General features: G+C 34.0%; 1 protein-coding gene across 1 annotated transcript in view; it reads left to right on the top strand.

The window, feature by feature from the left end:
• LOC117174578 overlaps positions 1-14,663 on the top strand; it is a 33,733-nt gene extending 19,070 nt beyond the window's left edge. The window contains exons 2-5 of the mRNA XM_033363806.1: positions 12,855-13,196; positions 13,272-13,448; positions 13,902-14,061; positions 14,150-14,663. Coding sequence (XP_033219697.1) covers positions 12,859-13,196; positions 13,272-13,448; positions 13,902-13,938 — 552 coding nt within the window. The 5' untranslated portion in view covers positions 12,855-12,858 and the 3' untranslated portion in view covers positions 13,939-14,061; positions 14,150-14,663. The remainder of the gene's footprint in view (positions 1-12,854; positions 13,197-13,271; positions 13,449-13,901; positions 14,062-14,149) is intronic.
• Positions 14,664-15,101: the final 438 nt, after the last annotated feature.

Below are 15,101 nucleotides of genomic sequence, written 5' to 3'. Positions count from 1 at the left end.
TTTGAGCCTCGTTGTTCATACATTTCTTGCCACACAGGTTTAATTGCCCGAACAATCCTATCATTTAGGATAGCTGTGAATATCTTATACAGTGTGTTCAGACAAGTAATGAGCCTGTAATTCTGCGGGTCAGCTAAGTTGCCTATTTTCGGTAGGAGTATTGTACGCCTTTCCACCAACCATTCCGGAATTGGCTCTTCCGACTTCAAATATGAGGTGAAAATACGGGCCAAATGCTGATGGGTTGAAAAGTCGAGATGGGTCAGAGAGAAACTGTTGATTTTCTCTGACCCACCTCTCCCTCTGCTCTAGACTTCTCTTAGCGTCAGATAGTATCCGTATTCTCTCAACAATATGCTGCCTGATGGTCAGCAGCTTTGACTTGTTAAGTGTGTGATAACGGGTCCGGATTTCGCGCGCGAACTTTCGAACCTTGTCGGTAAAATTCCTGCCAGATGTGATGTAGTCAATCACACATTGAATGCGGGATGCGTACTGTCTTGCCCAGCCTATCTTTACGGCAAGTTGATGCATTCGTCTTTTGGTATTATGATCAGCCGTTGGTTTTGTTTTACGGTTCGCATAGACCAAAGCTCTCGCTGCATTATACACACAATAATTGATAGCCCAGAGGTCGGATTCACCGAAAAAATGTCCATGAAGCTCGTCATCCATTTCAGTCAGATCTTTAGGCTTGAGAGAAACCTTGGTGTTGATGTTTCTCCGGGTCGTAAAGCATCGCTTTTCATCTATTGGATGCTTGCCCGTAGTTGGTCTTAGTATCGCCTCTCTTTCTTTGTTGCCGGCTTGTTCTAGCTGTGGTAGAGTAGGCGTTCCGCTTACATAGCCCCTTTTACGGAGTAGTTCAGCATGGTTTCGCAGATGTTGCTGTGAAACCTCCACCCAAAGGTCACGAGATCCCGCCGATCCATCGCATTGAATCCATTTTCATTTGCTCCCCCAGCTCTAGATTGGTCGGCATTGTTGGCCGACCCATTGTCGGGAGCCCTGCGCGTTCTGTTGTTTTGAACCGCACTTACTACAACTATGTTTGGTGTTGTCATTGTTGTTCCTACGAGAAGCTAGGGAAAGGAGTTCGTCCATCCTTGTAGAGCCCCGCATGCAAGGATAAGGCTGCGTACTCTGAGAGGTCGCCCGGTATCCCAGAGTCACCGTTCTAGACACCTCACCCAGGTCCATTCAACTTTCAGCACGGTTTTCACACCTTCGCTTGGGGGTTAATTCCTTCGGGACCACCCCTGGACAATTGTCCGCGACTGCCTATTTATTTTTGTAACCATATTCAGCAGAAACCCTTGGTACAGGGACCCTCTATCAGCAACCCTAGGACGCGTTCGGTGGCTTTGTCATAGGCCCTTCAGTTTGATTCTAGAGGAATCAAAAAATATATATATATATATATTAGCACCCGCTCCCTGCGAAATCCTGTGGTTGTCCTTATGACAAATTTTTAATTATATACTGCAAATAATATATAGTCGTCAATATCTCAATGGTAGGTATCCAATTCGTCTAAAGTCCACTTCGCCGAAATGTCATTTCACCTAAAAAGCCATAGTTTGTGCACAGTTGTAAAATGCGTTCAAAAGATTATCATGCGTGTATCAAAAAGTTAAGAGAATCATGCAAGAAGTGTCAAATTGGCGACGTGATCATACTAAACCTATTTATTTCCGCGTGAAATTTAAAATGATACAATAATTATATTAAGTACCCCGAATTTAATTATTTATTGTCAAATTTCTGACTTAAAAGAAGTTGAAGAATAATTTGTTGATTTATGAAACAGAAGTGAAGTGAACGTTTGAGTTGCATTTGTGAATTGTGAATAAGTGAAGAAATAAGTATGTGTTTATGTTGAAACACCATGAATATTAATAATTTAATCAGAATTAATGTACATTTTTTTCGTGAAAATATTCCGAAAATAATTTTTCTTACTAATGATAAGTGTTGAGCGTCAAGGATAGTGACGTCATGAGTGTATACTAATAATTTGACAGGTTGCTTTGGGGGTTATTTTTTAGAAGGAGAGTGTATAAATAAGAAAAAGTTTGTTTGTAGACAAATGAAAAATAGAAATGTTCACTGGAAAGCAATTGATTGTTTATTTATGCAGATGAAGCGAAGTGAAGATTTTAATTGACTGAATTTGACGACTCTGCATCCGTGAATATTGAAGCCATTGTTTGAAAAAAATCTGTTCATGTTTAAATGTCATGAATATTATTAATTTTCTTAGAAGGAATGTACAGTTTTTTCCATGAAATATTTGGAAAATAATTTTCCTTTAAAATTATAGGTTTTGAGGATGAAAAATGGTAAGGTTATGAGTGTTAATACAAGTTGAGAAGGTGCTCATTGTTTTTGAGATTATAGGTACTGTTATTATTGTCTTTGACAGTTATGTATGAGTATGTTGTGGTTTTGAATGTAAATACTCTTAAATAAAAGATTCGATTCATTGTTAAACAATTTTTTTCGTTGTTTGTTATTTTTTTAGGCCTTTCAGCGAAAGGTTTATTTTTAAAAAATACAGTTTAGCCTGCCGCTGCCGGCAATGGAACAATCTTGTCGGTGCCGGCAACATTGCTCGTTGCCGACTTTTTTACGATGGGTGTGAAGTTCAGAAAAGCGTGTAGTGATCTATTTTTCATTCACTGCTTACGAATATAGTCATGAAAATAGGAAAAAAAAACATTTTTAAGTCAAATCTTCAACAAAAAAAACTACGTTACTAATGTACTGATACTGGTGTATTTCGATGCATTCATTATGAACAATGGACATGGAACTAGCATAGCGAGAAAAGAGAGATATCGGTAGCCGCAAAAAGAATATTTAAAGCACGCGGAAGGGATTGTCGGGCAATTGTAGAGTAAGGCATTGAAACTTAAAAGTTATTTTGTTAATGTTTGGCTTTTAACGCTATCAATGGAACGTTGTATATATATTAGGGTTGTCCAAAAAACTACATTTTTACGTATCATTGTTACTTTTTAGCAATTTCCCTCGTCTTTTTCATACAAATAATTACTAATGCACAATTTCCATATTTACAATGACTTTTTAAACAATTTCGAATTGTGTAAGCAAATGTAGATTATTTAAGCAATTATTTAATTTCAAAAAATGTAAAAAATGAATTGTATTTTCTAATTTAAATGTAATTGTTTGTCATTCCTTGGATCAATAAATTTTTCTAAAGACATTATGTATTCATTTAAACATTTATTTATTGCTTATTTTCACAATTTCTAAATATTAAGCCAGAGATATCAGCTTTCTTTTGAAATTAAAAAGTATTTAAAGTATTTGTATATTAAAAGTATTTTTTCTATTTTATTTGTTTTCTTAGTTATCGAAAACTAACTGCTTAGACCAATAAAAATTGTTTAAAGAAATAGGAATTTGTTAAACATTACATTAAATATATCAAAATTATGAAGTAATTCAACAAAAAGTATCATAGGATAACAATTTTAAAACAGCTGGGCATCTCTGTCTGAATTTTTAGAAATTTTGAAAATAAATAATACATAATAATTTAAATAATTATTAAAATTATTAAATGATTAAGAAGTACACTTATTACAAAAAAAGGTTTTTGGAAAAATTTACTACATCAAGCATTGATAAAATATTTAATTTCAATCAGAAAATACGATTATTTTTTACATTTTTTGGGAGCAAATAATTATTTAAATAATTTACATTTGTTTAAACAATTGAAAATTGTTTAATAATACATAAATATTGAAATTTCCATTGGTAATTATGTGTATAAAAAAGCCGACAGAAATTGCTTGAAAGTAATAAAAACATGTAAAAGTGTATTTTTTCGATTCTTGGGTCATATTTGGGATGCTGCGGGGAGGGGGGAGTGGGTTGAAAAGGAAAGTTATTAGTATGGTTTTATTTCCTAGACGCTCCTCTTCAATCCCTATAAAATTTCGCACGTTTCCATGAAAGCCTGGAACATGAGTTCAGTTTTCTAAAAATTCCAAATTTTCCCCTGTAGCTCAAGAAGCGAGAAAGAGAAAAACATCATTTTTCAAATATAAATCCGAATATTCACCTAACGTTTTTAAGCAGAATTTTTCCGATACCTTGCACGCATGATTATAATCTTAATCTGAAATACCCTCATCATTTAATTTAGAATAAAATTCCTCTTTTGCTGGCAGACAATCCTAATCTAATTTTTGCCCATTATCAACATAATCGTATGGAAATACGCCTTTTCTTGTTAATATTTCAAATTCATCATAATTTTAAAAATATTTTCTTGTAATCAAGTTTTCATCATTGCTAAGATTTGAAGATAATTTGGAGAGGCTACTTGGCATACATCGAAAAGAGTCTATGAACCTGAGTTTAACTTTTGTATTTTGCACCCTTTTTGTAAAGGATATATATTTTTCCTTGTTGATAGGTAATAATGAGATCAACCCTCAAAGCTTGTTGCCAATTCTTTGATGAAGAAGTGAGAGTCGTAGCCAGATAAATTATGAAATACTATGGGAATTACATGTGAGCCTTGGTAATTTACGTTACACCAGTCATGAGAAGGTCACGGTATTAAAATATTATTCGCAAATATGACAAACTTTTGCGTTTTGAAAATCATGCTCTTACTTTAATGTTAAGACTTCCATTGAAACTAAATTTTTTAAATAAGAATCTACTTTGTCAGCTAACTTTTTTAACTCAGCAACAAACCATGTGATGCAATCCTTTCCACGATAAACTTGAGGTTCAGATTTTGAATCGTCAAAACTGCATTTTGTGTAGTAAGCAACACTTGTAGGTATATGTTTCTGATTTTAGATTTTCCCTGGTTAAAAAAAACTGGAACAATTTCCTCTTTCTTACTGTATTTAGCAGAATCTAATCCATACACATTTATACTTAAACCATTTATTTTCTCAAATTTTGGATTATCCTCAAGAGTAATTGGAAACTTCATGTCATTATACTTGAGTTCTGAACCATCAAGCTTACGCTAAGAACTAGTTAGACTGACCAGAGAAAACAATACGCGTCTCTATTTTTAATATTAACCACAGCTTTTTTCTCTGTATAAAATCAGGTAATTCAATGAAAGTTGAAGCTCCAACTTGAAAAGGTACGTATCTATTTATGTTAACCATTAAGCTGATAATTTCTATTAATCGCTACCCTGAATATGATGTTTTTAAATCTTTAATTTTAACTTCAACTTGTTGACGAATTTTATCCTCAAACATTGCACCAATATTCATAGAGGTTAGAATAGGATTATTTTGAGTGCAAACACGTTTTGCAACGATTTTTTCCTCCCCTCCTACTAATGCCTTGAAAATACCTGTGAATTCAACTCAAGCTTTTATATTACCTATACGATTAATTGTATTCTTAATTCGCGGAATACACATGCGTTTAAAATCATCCAAAAATGTATTTAAATCTTGGTAAATTAAATTTTTTATGAGTCCCGTTCTTATTCGTGTTCGAAACACACTTACGACATCATCCCAACTCACCCTCTCACTCAGTTTCTTCGAAGCTTCACTCATACCAGTTCCTGTCTTGAGCAACTTCTTAAATTTTCTGCTTGCAGTCTTCAGATCACCAATTAACGTCATAATCGCATGTTTTTGGCCTACGGTTAGAAGAATGTTCTTCCTCAATATTTTGTTTAATATCCGGATGTTTTTAGTTCCAGCTCTCGTCCACAATCTAATTTTATCAGCTGCTGCGGTTGCTTCTTTAGTATAAGTTGATATCCCATATTCATGATTTGTAGAACTTTTTTTACATTTTCCGAAATACATTTTTAACTTTAAATGGAATCAGCGAACACTTATAGAAACACTGTGTAGATTTCAAGTTATTTGAGATTATTTGAGTCTTGTTATTAACTGATGGAATCACCGAAAAAATTGTACTTTTATATAGATCTTGAAGCGTTTTATCCAGGAATCATGATGACGTCATCAGAATGGAATTTTGTTTACCCCAGAAATTTTTGAACATTATATGAAATATGACGCCTCTGTCAGCAAATATCAAAGGAGAACGTTTAATTAATTTCGTTCACATAGATAAGGATTCCAGAAATCGGCGATGACGTCATCAGAATGGAATTTTGTTTACAGAGAAACGTGTTGAAACCTGCATAAAAAGCCCGATATAATGCCTTATTTCTCAGTAATACATGTAACATAATACCACTGTGAAAGAAAACAATTCTCAGAATTCTATGTAATTTGATATAATTGTTTTTTCAATTCTTTCAAGATTGGTAAAACATAGCAACACTGTAGATAAGGATTCCTGGAACTATGGTCACGTCATCAGAATGTAATTTTGTTTACTCCAGAAATTGTTTAACATTATATGAAATATGAAGCACCCTGTCGGCAAATATCAAAGGAGAACGTTTAATTAATTTAGTTTACATAGATAAGGATTCCAGGAATCGATGATGACGTCATCAGAATGGACATTTTTTTACCGAGAATTGTTATAATATCACGAGGATGGTTGTAGATCTTGGAAATTTTCAATGACGCACCATTGCAATAAACATTTAATACATAAAAATTATATTATTTGGGGGTGAAAAACTTCAATTCCGGGAATAGCAGGTATTAAATAGCCTAATATTGCGATACTGTATATCATATCATCTCCTATTTCACATTTTTGAATCTGAAAAAATCCATTCTCATGATTTTTAAGTATTGATTTCCAATATCGATAGTTGCCCATTCATTCGAACCCGTAAATCGGTTGGGCGTAATTTCTCTTTTTGAGCAAAAGGACTGTCGACTTAAAGAGGATAAGTAAAGGCATGTGACTTCATTTCGTCTTCATACAATAAGTTAAATGTTAGCTCTGCCTAAATAAGTGTTTAAAGGGGGTCATTCTAGTCGGTGTGTGGATTTCTGGAACTACGGACGTTAATAATTTCTGCATGTAGGGAGTCAGAACAGGGCAGTTTCGGACATCCAAGATGGCCGTGACCTCGACTAACCTTTCGTGTCAGGAATGGACTGCTATGTTGGAAGTTCCAGAATACACTTCCCCGTAATGTGCAGGTAGTACTAGCTAGGTGAGCGTTATCTATTCCGGATAAATTGATTGATTTAGATGGGAGGATTCGTTCATTCGAGATAGGTGGCCGGATCTAAATCTTTAAGGGGGTCACCCCGTGTGTCCAGTCGAAAAAAAAAATCGATTTTTTTTGTTGCCTAAATTTATTCCTGCACATATGCAGAATATGCTGGCGAACTGATATTCCAATATTTGAAGTCATTGGAAAGTTACAGGTGTTAGAACGACTAGGTTTACTTCATTGTTTACGTCATTCTTGAACTTTCAAACGCGTTATTCTCGAAACCACGTTTTTCGAATTGGTCGACTTAATACCTCAAAAACGGTTTGATTGATTGCTTTGAACTTTGTAGCGTAGATTCAGCATATGTGTACGCATGGCCTAAACTACGATAATTAAAAAATTCCAAAAAGTTTTTTTTCGTGAGGAAATAATCGAAAAAATCATGAAATTTGAAGAAAAAAAGTTCAAAACGGTGGCAATTACTCAATTTTCAATATTTTAAAATATACTAGTTTAGGCGATGGCCACAGCTTCACAGATTAAAATGCCGTTTGGTTTTTTGGTTTCAAATAAGCCCTTGTTCTGGAATCATGCCGGCCATGGATACACTTTCTTTTTATATGGGTGTCTTCGGAATTGCGCCATATATATTATAATAAAGATTTTGGGTTCAAACCCAGATAACAATCGTGCGACGCACACTTCAAGCACGCGTGCGAGTCGCACGATGCGAGTCATAATGCACGCATCCTGCCAGCACCAGCCGTAACGCCGTGATGGGTAGAAGCGTGCGTGCGCATTGAGTCTCATATCGCCATCACGACGTCCTTCACATATGACTGCGTATGAGAGGCTGTCTGCGGCGCACGCGTGCATAAATCGTGCAGATAATTAATAAATAATAATTCCATAATAATGAACAAATTAGATCTTAGTTAAACCCTAGATATTGTTAATTTATTAAAATTCAAATATCCCAAATTGCATCACGAGGAAAAAAATTAAAATGCTGATATCAGAAATTTGAAAAGCGCGCTCAGTCGTTAAAAATAATAATGGCCGTTCTCCCCGCCGTTGTCTCGCCATAAACCCACTTCCCACGCTTTCAGTTGACAGCCGAGCTTGTTTGAGAGTTTTCCGTCCGAGTCAGTCAGTGTTCCGCGTGTCTTTTTCTTTTTCTGCATCTTATAATTGCTCATCACCAAAAGATTTTTTGAAATACGCACGAAGGATTTTTTCTTATCATAAAAGACGAAGAAGAAGGATTTTAACTTCTCATCTGCGTGCTGTTAATAAAAACATAACCTTACTTTACGGCTCGCTTCGCTCGATATCTCTTAATCTCGCGCTTCACCCGCGATAATGTATTCGGAGTGACTACGTCGTCAGATACGTCTGGCGAAATAAGCACAGTATATGTTGCTTATTTCGCCTGATGGAATTAATATGCATGAGAGTGGGAGGAAGACTGGCGAAATAAGAAGAGTAGTCTATTTCGCCAGACAGGCAGGGAATATACTTTTGCAATAAACTTATTTAATTGCAACAATTTTTAAATATTAGGTTTTTATATTTATAACCTTGAACCTGTCTCTAACCTTATAACTGGTTATAACCTGAAATTTGATGTTACAAAGATTGTAGCGTAAAAATTCAAGCTGCATATAAGGAAATAAATAATAATACTAAAGATTTATGTAAAAAGTGAGTTTTATAGCAATTAAGAATTACGTGAATAATAATTTTCAAAAAAACAATGTTCGTAAATTAGGTTAATATCTCGGTTAATAATATGTGTACATGAGCAAAAAACCTGGAAATATCCAAAACCATTTGGGTAAGTTTCCAAAATGAGGATTTTATATTATCTTACTCTTACTTATATTGTATATTTTTTTTATCGTAATAGTTATAAGTATAAGTCTAAGAGATTAATTTAATCAATTATCAAGTACTTTTGAAATGATGCATTTTTAATATTCACGTATAATGTGTAATAAAAGGTGAGTTTTAATTTTTGATTAAATGGTAATGGGTTTATGAAAAAATATATTGTATAAATGGTAATGGGTGTATACAGTATATCTTTTCATATATGAAAAAATATATTGTACAAATTTTTCATTAATTAGAGCGTCTTTTACTGTGACAGCTGATGATGAATTTGCGACGAAAATGTACGAATTGTTTACAGATGCTTTGTCAAAAAGTTGTTTTGAACGACATTTATATGCGGTTATCAATGCTTTAATTAAAAACATATAATTAATGCAAAAATAAATAATTTAAAAAGTCTTGTGCTTAAAAATGTTGGTACAATTGCAGAATAGGGGCGTCAGCTCTATTATGGTTGGAAGAAAAATTTTGTTCGGCAAAAAACTATTAGAATCTTTAATTGAAGTCCTAATGAAGTGATTTGACGAGACAAAAGTTTAAAATTATGTTTGGTTTTATTAATAACATGTCTCAAATATGGGTCTATCACGACATCGGAAGGATTGTACTTAACATCCGTACGGCCAGAAATTTGTTCGCTTATTTCTTATATCGTTTTAATCTATATTGTCTATCATTGTGTGTCGCGATACAATGTTGTGTTTTTGCTGTCTAGAAACTTTTTCCTACACTTTTCAATCAAATGCAATGAATTGTTGTTTAAGCTTGCAGGTTGTACATTTTTGGGGTGTCTTAGCATTAAGAAGACTAAATTATTGGCAATAAAATGTTGACGATATGAAACTTTTTTTTTTAGTTTTCGTTTATTATAAACGATGAGAACTTCAACCAAAATATACGATACCCCACCCCCCTCTGCATGGTGCTTTCTCCATTGTTGTTAACATGGGTAATAATGCTTTCACAGACCCCCCCCCCCCACACCCCGAATGTATCAGAGAACGTAAACAGAGTTTTCTGAGCTCCAGAAACATTCTAAAAAGGCACAATTGTAGTTCTTTAATTCCAAAAGCTGAATTTTGACATAATCAAAAATCAAAAAGTAAGATAGCGCGAATTTTTTTGTTGTGCTTCATTGCAAATTTTTTTGAATAAAATTAAATATCAGAGATTAAAATTTCTTTAGCTAAAAGCGAAGAAACATGACATTATTTAGACGTCACTGAGAAAAGTGTTTTCATCATATCAAAATCAGCATTTTTGCCTGTTTATTAGGAATTATAACACAGTTGAAGGGGGAAGCAGAGCGAGATGTCTGCGAAATTAAAAAAATTTTCGGAACTTAGTTAGGGACAGAAGAGAAGACGATTGTTAATTGTTCGTGAAAATAGACATAATGTTGAACCGGATTCTGATGATTCTACCGCTGATGAGCCCGAAATATTGCAAGGACTACCATTGGACGTTTTTCCTGTTGAAGATATCCAATATGCCCTTGAGGAACAAGTTTCTAATTCTGATGCTGATGAAGAAAGTCAAAGCTCTAATGAGGAAGACATCAATGAAGATTTGTAAGATGATAATATTCCTCCGAGAATTATAAACGACGATGCTACTAGCGGGTCAAGTGATTCAGAAGACGGGAACGTAGAAATGGAGATCTGGCGGATTTTCAGAGAAGGGCTTTAAAAAATGCTTTCTTAGCTGCATATATGAAACACAGCCAAGGAAACGTAGTACTTGAAACATTAAGACGGTTTCTTTTCAATTTGATTTCCTTACCCAAGGACGCGCGAACTGTATTCGACACCCCGACTATTGTTGCTAGCACTAGAGTTCAGCAAATAGCAGGTGGTGAATATCTGCATATTGGTTTTAAAAAGACTCTTTTGAAGAAATTGGAAGGTCTTCCTGTAAATATGTTGCCAGAAAATATCATTATCGACTTTAGTACAAATGGTGTTAAAGTGGATAAAAGCCTGGATCAATTCTGGCCACATCAATATAGAATATTAAATATTTCAGACAAAAGACCTATAATAGCAGACATATTCCAAGGGAGACACAAACCAACCAATCCCTTTGAATTTTATGAACAATTGGTTCAAGAAATTACACAAGTACGTGAAGAAGGTGGAATTTTAATAAGGAATCGACGACTTCCTTTGATATTACGATGCTTCATTGCCGATGCACCTGCGAGGGCATTCGTTTCAAATCACTATGGCTATACTGTGGCACATGCCTGTTCTAAGTGTAAAGTAGAAGGTCACCGATGTACAGTTGCACGCGTTGCCGGGGCAATGGTCTTCACAGGCATCAGACATGAACTTAGAACAGGCGATGATTACGAGAATGTCATCGATGAAGATCATCACAAAGGCAGAAGTTCTTTATCACCTCTGGTGGGATTGGTTACACGTGTTCCATTTGAAGTTATGCATTCTGTTTGGTTGGGAAATGTTAAAAAAGTCATTTCTCCACATGTGGAAGGAAAATTTGGATTTCAAAGGTTCAATTCGAAGAAACTGGAGATATTTAATTCAAGAATGATTATGCTTCAGTCCTACTGCCCATCAGAATTTAATCGTCGCTGTCCAAACGAAATTACCCTGTTCCATAATTTTAAAGCAACTGAGTTCCGGCAGTTTTTATTGTACACTGCACCGGCTGTTGTAAAGAATGTTTTCCATGATGATCATTATCGTCATCTGATGATTCTACATAGCGTCATGCGTCTTCTCATTTCTGAAGACACTCCACGAGATATTTATGCCTACTGCCAGCAGGCTCTGGAAACTTACGTAACTCTAAGTGAACAACTATATGCAGAGGAGTTTCTTTCATATAATGTGCATGCTCTTTTGCACTTAGTGGCAGACGTCGAAGTTCTCGGCCCTTTGGAAACATTTAGTGCATTTTGCTATGAGAGTAATATGCCAAAAATGCGAAAATGTATTAGAAAACCGGGACTTAAACTTGCGCAAGTGTACAAGCGATTAGCTGAAAAGGACGATTATGCTTTGACACCTTTGGATACCAACATTTATATTTCTATCTCGCAAAGACATGCAGGCGGACCACTTCCAGAAGATATTCCAGTCCATCTTTGCCAACAATTTAAGAAATTGGAAGTTGGTAAATTTGTATTTTCAGTTGCGTTGCGTGATAGTTGCTGCCTTCTTCAAAATTAGAAAATATGCTCTATAAAAAACATCATTCAAATAGGAAGACAGGTCAGCTTGATTGTTCGACAGTTTCGATCCACCACTGAAATTTACAACGTTGGAGTAACGTCAGACTTTGTAAAAGTCTATCTTTGTCGAAACCTACCACATGCACTTTAAGCAGTTCCATTGACTGATGTGAAAAGCAAAATGTACATGATGCCAAAATGGAGTGATGTAGAAGGAGAGGAAGAACGTGTGGTTGAAAACGAGTGGATATGTGTCTCTTTATTGGAACCCTTTAAGTTGCCTGCTGAAAATGTGAATATACACTAAAAATAATTTTATCGGACATCAATGAAAATTGCTCCTCGTTTAAAGGACCAAAATACACATGAAAGTATTGAATGGAAGAAAATATTTATGTTCATGTTTTCTGAAATATGGCTAACCCTGTTATGTTCTATATTTTCATGTAATTGCCACAGGACAAAGTTTTTACGTTCCTGTATTTAGATTTTTGTATATTTTATTTCAAAATAAAAGTTGCTTAAGTTGCTTTCATGAATAATATGTTTTTTAAACGTTCTTTTCCAATGATTTTTGTTTAACTTGTGAAACTAAAAAAAAAAGAAATAAAATACAAATAATGTTTTTCATTTCAGAAACATGGAGCAAAATGATATCAGAAACAAAACGAACAAACCGATAAAATTCTCAAATTTCGGAAGACCGATTATCACTTCAAAAAGTCTATTGACAACATCTTCGGACGAGGCTCCTGCCAAAAAGTCAAAATATACTGCTGAGATAGATGAGAAATTGAATGTCCTACATGCTGCGTTGCAGAGTAAGATAAAAAATAAATCACCCAATCCACAGCCCTCAACATCAAAGTCGCAGAAAAATTTACCAGTAAGGCTAAATTCTTCTGTCTCACCTAAAACTGTCTGCTTGAACTCGAATGCGTCTGAAGAACTGACCGCAAACTCAAGTTCCGAGCACGCGTTAGTAAATATTAATAAATATTTACTTAATACATTTGTGTCATGTAACAATAATTTTTTCTTTACTTATTCCAGAAAAAAGCCGGTGAATTCCACACCATGTAAAGACAAATCAGCGACACGGAAAACAGAACTGTTCCCTGAAGATGAAGAAGAATATTTTAAAGATGTAGATGAAGAGGGCGAGTTAGAGAATTCTAAAGATAATGAAGAATTAAGCTTTTTTCAGAAAGCAGTGCTGGCGAACTTCAAGTAAGTTATAGATTAATAAATAGTTCCAATCAATTTTTTCCTGAAATATTTTCGTCTGAAAGTTTTCCTTCAGCTGTATTTATAAATCAGTCACAATTAACAATAGGAATATTTTCCTTGATTTTTGAAATCATTTTATTTAATTCTATTTTATAATTCTATTTAAATTCGTTGAGTACTTGAATGAAGCTTATATTTATTGTGCAGGCATTTGAAGGAGCAAAATACCATAATAATTGAACAAAACAAGCTCATCATCAAAGAGTTTAATCAAAAAAATTTTCATTAAAAAAGATGAGTTTTAAAATCAAAAAGACACAGTTATTTAAAGTTAAATTTCCCGACTAATTTTTTGCAGGAAATTTATTTATCATGTTATGTACCCTTAATCATCATTTAAAATTACATTTTATCCAAAATTACTTCAAAATATTAATAATAATTTTGTTACAGTGCAGACATTTGGTCCAGTCAGGTGGTTCCAAGTTAAGAGAATTTCTTAACTTTGGACTGAAAGAGATGATGACCGATGAATTGGTTTGTCAATTTACCTGGGTTGGGGGCGAAAACAGTTTAATATTTGGCGACACCAGGGTGTCAAACATTTTGTATCGTAAGTATAATTTATAAATTACTAAATTTGATGAAATAATGTATAGTATGCAAATAAAATTTCAATAATTCTTCCATTTATTTTTCAGAGGCAGCTCAAAAGTGTTCCCAGTTCAATGGGCCAGACGACCGAGCACACTTTAAGAGTGAAATGCTGGAGGTTCTAAGAACAACGAAGCAGCGCTATAGTAATTTGAAGAAGAAGGTTCTTCTCAAAAATCAAAGGGCTTTGGATGGAAACGAGGAGGACTTGTTAAAACAAATTGCGGTTTTGGAAGCACAAAAGGGTTCAGCAGGAGAAGAAAACCTTTCCGACCACGATGGTTGCTTCGGGGATGATGAATATGATACATAAATATGACAAACTAGTTTGAAAAATATAATTTAAAAAATGTAATAGAGCACGGTGAGCCTCAACCAATTTTAATTAAAAAACATATTGCAAGAAATGTTTTTACCGAATATTATTCTATCATAATATACATTCTTTTGTAGTAAAACTTTGAAATAATTGTGGGAGCGCTTTTTTCCAAAATTCAAAATTTAGATTTTCCAAAAAAAATTTGTAAAATTTTTTAATTAATCAGAGGGATTTAAGCTGCAAAAATGGAGTAAAAAAGTGCCTACAAAAATTATTATAAAATAGTAATTGTGAAATCTACGAAGGTTTCTGTTTTTGTACTAAACGATTACAGAAACCTTCGTAGATTTCACAATTATGATTTTATAAAAATTTCTGTAGGAACTTCTTTACTCCATTTTTGTAGCTTTAACCTCTCTGACTAATTTGAAAAATTTTTAATTTTTTTTTTTAAAAATCCAAATTTTCAATTTTTGAAAAAAGCTCAACCACAATTATTTTAAAGTATTGCTAAAGAAGCATGCATATTATGATAGAATAATATTCCGCGAAAGCATTTCTTGTATTATATTTTTTTTGTTAAAGTCGGTTAAGGCTCACCGTGAGAGAGCATTGTAAATTGTTTGGTTTCAGTTGAGATCGTTACTTTTTTATATTTTAAATGCAATACTATATTCGTT

Source organism: Belonocnema kinseyi, chromosome 6 (genome assembly GCF_010883055.1).
Source record: "Belonocnema kinseyi isolate 2016_QV_RU_SX_M_011 chromosome 6, B_treatae_v1, whole genome shotgun sequence".
Classification (NCBI taxonomy): Eukaryota; Metazoa; Arthropoda; class Insecta; order Hymenoptera; family Cynipidae; genus Belonocnema; species Belonocnema kinseyi.
This window is presented reverse-complemented; position numbering and strand designations above follow the sequence as displayed.